The sequence below is a fragment of the Spinacia oleracea genome, chromosome 5 (genome assembly GCF_020520425.1).
Source record: "Spinacia oleracea cultivar Varoflay chromosome 5, BTI_SOV_V1, whole genome shotgun sequence".
In the NCBI taxonomy this organism is placed as follows: domain Eukaryota; kingdom Viridiplantae; phylum Streptophyta; class Magnoliopsida; order Caryophyllales; family Amaranthaceae; genus Spinacia; species Spinacia oleracea.
The window spans coordinates 19,473,849-19,481,123 of NC_079491.1; the positions used below are offsets into that span (position 1 = coordinate 19,473,849).

Genomic DNA, 7,275 nt, shown 5'->3' on the forward strand with positions numbered 1-7,275 from the left:
CCAAAAATTTTGAGCCCAATTTATGAAAAGTGAAGCGGGTATATTTCATTATTTTGAATAAATATCTAATTAGTTTTTCGGTCTCGTTTAACTAATGGTTAATATAACGGTTATAAAGTGCTACAATTGGTTATGTTATTTCACACACATTATTGATTTATTGTAGCGATTATAAATTCGGTACTAAATATTCGCCACGAAAAGGTAAATTTTTTGTAGTGCTTCTGAATTTTGTCACAGTCATGTCCTACAACATTGCACACTTTGCAAAAGTTTGGTTTCCATTCGTACACCAGCTTGCTTGAAGGCTTTCCCATATGAATCTTCAACCCAAACATGACCAGGCAAGGGATTGGTAACATTCATCTCAATCAATACTCTGGCAAAGGACACCCTTTTCCGTCTAGTGATGCAACCATCCGCAAAGAAGGGAACTCCTAACAAGCTACTTATTCTGCTAAGAGAATCATTACCCCATCAATTGAGAGGAAGGTTAGGGAACTTAACCCACAATGGAATTACCTTCAAAACTTCCTCATAGAAGTTGAAATCTGAAACCCAAGGTTTGATGATAACATGCTTGCCATAAAAGGTATAAGGTCCACCTGCAACAATAAGGTTCTTATCCTCAATGCTAGCAAATTTGAGGATACAATAACCCTCATCGTGATAATAAAATATACATTAAAAAAAAAAAAAAAAACCAGTGGTTGAGCCACATTAGTCCAGACTGCATTCATGAACCTCTTGGCAGAGGCAATAGTAGGAGATTCTCCCACCACATACATAACAATGGAGGACTGCCATTTATCAGTCATAGTATCTAGTTCCTTCTTCTAAAGCTGAGCTATCTTCCTTCCATAATTAACCAATGGTGTAATAAACCCAATTTTTGCCCCTTTTGAAGCCATTTTCGACCCTACAAACAAATTTTTCCATAGATCTGTAGGCAATTCCACCACTACTGGTTCGACAATAGGAGTAGAACTAATATGAATTCCAGAATTATCAGTTACATTGCTAGGGCCATCAACATTCATATGGTCAATAATAGGGGAAGGGACAATAACAGAGTCCGTAGTAGTCGTACCAATCAAATGGCCATTCCCAGTTAAACCTAACTCGCGATTCAAAACAATAATAACTCTATGAAGTTTCTTAGAAATCATACCAACAGAAGGGTTCACAAGATCCGAGTGAATGAGTTCCTCATCATCGTCATTCATCGCAAACACCGAGTTATCTGGATTTACATTTTGGACGTCCATTCGGGCCGGAATCACAACATTTTTGGGTGGGAATCAATCTGGAATCATCATCCGAAGACACCGGTGAAGTTACAGCAGCAACTGCCTTCTTCTTCCTCGCCATCAATGGAGGGTGCACACGTTAGTAGACACCCTTAACGTGCACCAACTCAGAGAGGACGAGAGAGAAATTTTTTGAATAATGTTTGCCTTAAACCTGAAGGAGGGAAACCTTTTAGGTTTTTTAATTTTCTTGTTGATCACAGGAAATTTTAACCTCTAGTGAATAATGTTTGGAAAAATTCTGTATCAGGCACTTATATGTATCAGATGTGGTGTAAACTGAAACAAGTCAAACTCAAACTGAAAACTCTTCATAGGGAGGAGTTTGTTGGTATTACTTATATAATCTCTAAGGCTAGAGAGCTGCTGGATACTGTGCAACATTCTTTGAAGACTAATTCTACCCCATAGTTACACAAGCAGGAGTCAGATTGTATTGCTGGTCTAAGGAAGTGGCTAAAGGTGGATGAGATTGCCTTAAGGCAAAAATCCAGAATACATTGGTTGCAGGTCGGTGATTCCAACCATCACTATTTCTTCTCTTCTCTCAAGGAGAGGAATAGGCTCAATAGGATTTCAATTTTATATGATGATTCTGGTAACAAATTAGTGGATTCTGATGCTATTCATAGTGAAATTACCTCATTCTATAAGAAGTTACTTGGTTCTGCTGATGTCTCCCTTCCTACAGTGCATCTCCCCACTTTTAGAAATGGCTCTACTCTTAGTGTTGTTTCTAGGAAATGGCATATGATTCAATTGAATGGTCTTTCCTCGGAGCTGTTATGATTGTGTTAGGCTTTCCTGAATGCTTTGTGAGGTTGTTATGACTTGCATCACTACTGTCTCTTATAGTATTCTGATTAATGGGAAACCTACTTTCCCCTTCAAGGAAAAGAAAGGCTTGAGACAAGGAGATCCAATGTCCCCATTTCTGTTTGCAATTGGTATGGAGTACCTATCTAGGCATCTGCAGCAGCTTCAACATCTTCCAGACTTCAATTTTCACCCTAAGTGTGAGAAGCTTGATATCACACACTTGATGTTTGCTGATGATTTATTAATGTTCTCAAGAGTTGATCTCCAGTCAGTCTAGATGTTATTTGATGCATTTTCTCAAGTTTCTAGAGCTTCTGGTCTAGCGGCTAATATTGATAAAAGTAATATATACATTGGTGGTGTTATTGCTACTGAAAGAGAGGCAATTGTTGCTTCTGTGCATATTTCTAAAGGCCAATTCCCTTTTCAGATATTTGGGAGTACCTCTGACTACCAAGAAACTTGTTTATAAACAGTGCAGATCTTTGATTGATAAGGTGGTAAATAGAGCCAAATCTTGGACAACTAGGAACCTATCTTATGCTGGCATGTTACAACGGGTCCAGTCTATTCTCCTGAGTTTGCAGTCTTGTTGGTGTCAAATCTTCATCCTTCTAAAGAAAGTGATTAAAGAAATTCAAAACTATTGCATAATCTTTCTATGGACAGGGCATACTGATCCCTCAAAGAAATCTTTAGTGACATGGCATAGTTTATGCTTACCAAGGAGTGCAAGTGGTTGGAACTTGAAAGAAATGAGTTTATGGAATAAAGCTGATGTGTCCAATCTGCTGTGGGCCCTTACCCATAAGAAAGATAAACTTTGGTGTAGATGGGTCCATGCCTATTACATCAAGGGAAGATCCTTGTCTACTCAGTGGCCTTCTACAATTTCCTGCTCACTGAGGAAAATTCTTTCTTCTTATCAGCTCATTCATGACGTAGGTGGATGGGAGAATGTGTGCAGGAAAAGTAAGTTTTCAATCAAGCTTATGTATCAAGCCTTGCTAGGCAATCATGAGAAAGTTACATGGAGAAGAATTTTGTGCAATAACTCAGCTACCCCTAAAAGCTTTTTTATCACCTGGTTAACACTTTGGAATAGATTGCCTACTAAAGACAGGTTGTTGACTTGGAAGGTGGTCACTGATGATCAATGCCCTTTGTGTTCTAAGTGTTCCGAGTCAGTGTCTCATCTATTTTTTGAATGTGATTATGCTACTAGTATTTGGCAAAAGGTTCTGCATAGTCTTTAGTTTTCAGGAAGGCCAGCTAAATTTGAACAGGAGTTAATTTGGATTCTGAAGGCTACAAAAAGAACTGGTGTTAGACACAAAATCTTACTAATGTACTTCACATAGTGCAATTTATGGGGTTTGGATCCATCGTAATGAGAGGGTGTTCAATCAGAGGTGCAGGGGCCTGATGAGCTGCTGCAAGATATAAGGTTCAGAGTAGCCTAGTGTAGTTGTAGTGTTATGTTTGCTATTGTGTGGTTGTAGCTTGCGTGTCTTATTCTTAGTGGTCTAGCTTGGCTAGTTGTAACCCCCTCTTTGGATTATTTGCCAAAAAAAAAGAAAAAAAAATTCATTTTAATAAAAAATATTTCTTCAAAGTCACTAAGAGCACTCCCATCAATGGGGAGAAAGTTTGCTCACGAGCAAAAAAGGGTGAGGGAAAAAAAATAACAGATTACGTCAATGAGGAAGACAATTATTGCCCACGAGGAAACCAAAAAAAGAATGCGAGGCATGCATTTTTGGCTGAAATGCTCGCCAGAAATTGGGCCCCACCACCTAACCATTTTCTTTTGAAATTTGAAGAATTCACGTGATTACCAACATGATGTTACCATTTATTTTGCTTTCCAACAGCTACATTCCAAAAAAATAAAACACTACATTTTATCACTCACTCCCTGCATGACACGTGTCCCATTATTTGATTAGCCAATCAGAATTTTATTCCTTTTTCAAAACGGCTATATATTTTTAACGGTAATTTTGCCTTAAATAATTAAAAATAAAAAAAAAAAATATACCAACGGTCATAAAATTTCAAGATCTCTAAATAGAGACCAATTTTGCTATATTTTGACACACTTTCAAAATTCATTTTTCTCTCTCTAAAATCATCAAAATCATTTTTCATACTAAGTATTACTATAATTTGTGTTATTTTTTGAAAATTACTGAAAATTTCCAATAGCATATATTTTCGAAAATCTTATTTCCGATTGTTATTTATTAATTTTATCATTATTACTATTATTATTGTCATTATTATTATTATTGTCATTAGTTTTATTATTATTATTGTTACTTAGTAGTGTGCTTGCGTATTTTTAAAAAATAAAATGGACCCTAATTACTATTCTCAAAATTTAGAAAACAATTTTGATGATTTTGATCTTAACTCTGACAACAATCAGCATCCTGACTATGATTCTTATTCGCAGGGTAATTCTTCCTCTCAAAATTATCAACAATCATTTTATACTAACACTATTGTTGACCGTGAAGCTATAGAGGAACGTGTTATGGAGACACAAGAACCGATCATGACACATCCATTGCCCGTCAAACCAAATCAACCAACTAAGGTTGCATCTCAGTCTCGAAGTTGGTCGATTCAAGAGGATGAAGCTCTGGTTGATTCCTACATTAAAGTTTGCACCGATCGGATTATAGGCACCAACATAAGAAAAGCTGATATTTGGAGGCAAGCTGTTGTGCGCTATAGCCAAATTCAAGTAGGTAGACCGTACGAACTTACTGTAAGAAATGCAAAATGTTTAGAGAGTCGTTGGGGAAGAATGTCTCCAAACATCATGTTGTGGGCTGCTAGTTTTGTAAAGGTTGGTAGGTTATTTGCAAGTGGGAATAGTGATGCGGACCAAGTTGCTACCGCTCACTAGTTATTCCGCAATAGTTCAGAAAACAAAAGGAACTTCACATTGATTCATGCTTGGAAGATGCTTACTAAAGAAAACCCAAAGTGGAGGGTGATGATGAGGTTGTAATCCCCCGTAAATTTATAAATTTTATTAATATATTTTAACGTATATTATTTAGATTTAAATAGAATTTATGAATTTTAGTAATAAAAATATAATTAACGTACATTTATTTTATTTTAAGTACGTTCTAAATATTTAACGATTTTTGAACTTTATTATATTTATATATTAAATGTATATTTAGTTTTATTTAAATATATTCTAAATATTTTAACGGTTTGTGCAATCAAAAATAATGTTTGAATTTTAAGTTGAAAAGAATTCGAATTACGAAAATCGATTGAATTTAGAAACCAATCCTAAGCTGTGTCGAATTCAAATACCAAACTTAATCCTATTCCTAGCCCAATTTGGTGAAGCCCAACATGATAAACCCAAATTTCCTTCCTACCTTCTCTAATCCTAATTCACGTGAAAACAAAAGGGCAAAACCCATCTCTCTCCTTGCTTGCATTCTCACCTTCGTGGCTCTGCTCAGCCGTCAACCGACATCTCTCACCGCCGCACCACCTCCTGCACGCGCAACCTGCCGCCACGCAGCACCGCCGACCGGTAAACCACACCTCCCTTCCCACCTTCGTTTTTTTTCTTTCCTCCCCATTCGTTCTTTATCTCCTTCTCACTTATTGTTTCAGTTTCTCACAACCAACCACAACAACTTTCGTTGTTTCTTGCCGGCAACCAAGCCACCACCCGCGCGGGTCTACTCCGCCGGTAACTTTCTTCCCCCTCGCGTTTCTTTCTCTTTTATATTTCTTGCTCTCCTAACTCCTTGTGTTTTTCCTACCCTTGAACCAGAAACCACCGCGTCGCGCGCCCAGCCATCGCGCGCCTAGCCGCCGCGCCGCCCACTCGCTGCCGCGCCTGCACTAACGCCGGCCAGCACCTCCTCCTTCTCTTTTTGGTTAAAGCACGTAATCAGCAAAGCTGAGTACTACATACTAAATCAATAATAATCCTAACATGATTCTATTAAACGAACAATCCTAACATGGTACTAAATAAAACATAAGCAAGGATAATCAAGATATATTGACTTGAAGACCATATTTGACTGAACTAGACCTTTGTATCATTAACATTATTTTAATTGAAATAGTCAATGGACTGAGTAGTCTACTAGAAACTTCTTCTTCTTCACTAAGGAAGACGAGGTACGGGCGCGACTCCGTAAACCCCAATGACCTGCGATATCGAGGAACTTTTTAAATAAAAATAGAACCGGTGATCAATCCGGCCCCAGAAAAAGCCATAGGCTACCCATGACCCCAACTCCTGATTGTCCGTCACTTTAGACGTGCACAGTCTAAAGCTATTGCTACTCATTTTCACTTTACATGACTTAACTTTTAATACTTGGTTATGACTCATCAAACATAAATATTATATTCAACAAGTAAACACAACTTCTTTTATCTTTGAATTAAACCAGTGATCACAACATTCAACCAAGAGCCAATTCCAACTATTTTAATCCTTCCTTTATCCATATTTAAAAACCTTTATTAGGTATAAGGTTCAACTACCAAACAAGGTCCTCGGCCCTTATAAAGTAGTGAAAATCTAAAGAGGAACAACGATCAATAAAGATCTAAACCAATATTAAATAATATAAAGTTCCACAAAACAACCATGCTTGCATCAATATTCCATGCTAACATGATTCAATTCTTATAAATAAAGTTCAATGCTCAACGCATTAATTCAACGACACTGAACATGAAATTCCAACATAAACAAGTTCATAAATATATTCATCATATTCTCAATACAACACACATCCAAGCACACAGGCATGTACGTACCTTGTGTAAACAAACTGATAGGCCACTTTAACGAATTCAAAAGTCGCCCACAAAGAATTCTCCGCCTAAAATAATCAAGAAACGTACCCAAATCAATTCCTAATAATTTACAGCAACACTAACGTACTCTAAACACATCCTAAACATATTTAGAACATTCCCCAATATCGAAACTTAATTAATTAACTTCCTAGAATAGTGATTAATTCCCTAACGATCCCTAATTATCATAAACTCCAACAAACGTTCCTTTTTAAAATTTCCAGCAATATAAAATAATTTCAAACGTCCAAAAAACATAATCCACGTTCTTAAAATCTTA

General features: G+C 36.9%; 2 protein-coding genes across 2 annotated transcripts; both read left to right on the top strand.

The window, feature by feature from the left end:
- The first annotated feature begins 2,406 nt into the window (after positions 1-2,406).
- LOC110796448 (uncharacterized) lies at positions 2,407-3,385 on the top strand. Its single transcript, XM_022001509.2, has 2 exons — positions 2,407-2,593; positions 2,799-3,385. The coding sequence occupies exons 1-2, from the start codon at positions 2,407-2,409 to the stop codon at positions 3,383-3,385; spliced, it is 774 nt and encodes a 257-aa protein (XP_021857201.2).
- A 1,100-nt stretch (positions 3,386-4,485) lies between these two features.
- Positions 4,486-5,046, top strand: LOC110796446 (uncharacterized). Its single transcript, XM_022001508.2, has one exon. The coding sequence runs from the start codon at positions 4,486-4,488 to the stop codon at positions 5,044-5,046; it is 561 nt and encodes a 186-aa protein (XP_021857200.1).
- Positions 5,047-7,275: the final 2,229 nt, after the last annotated feature.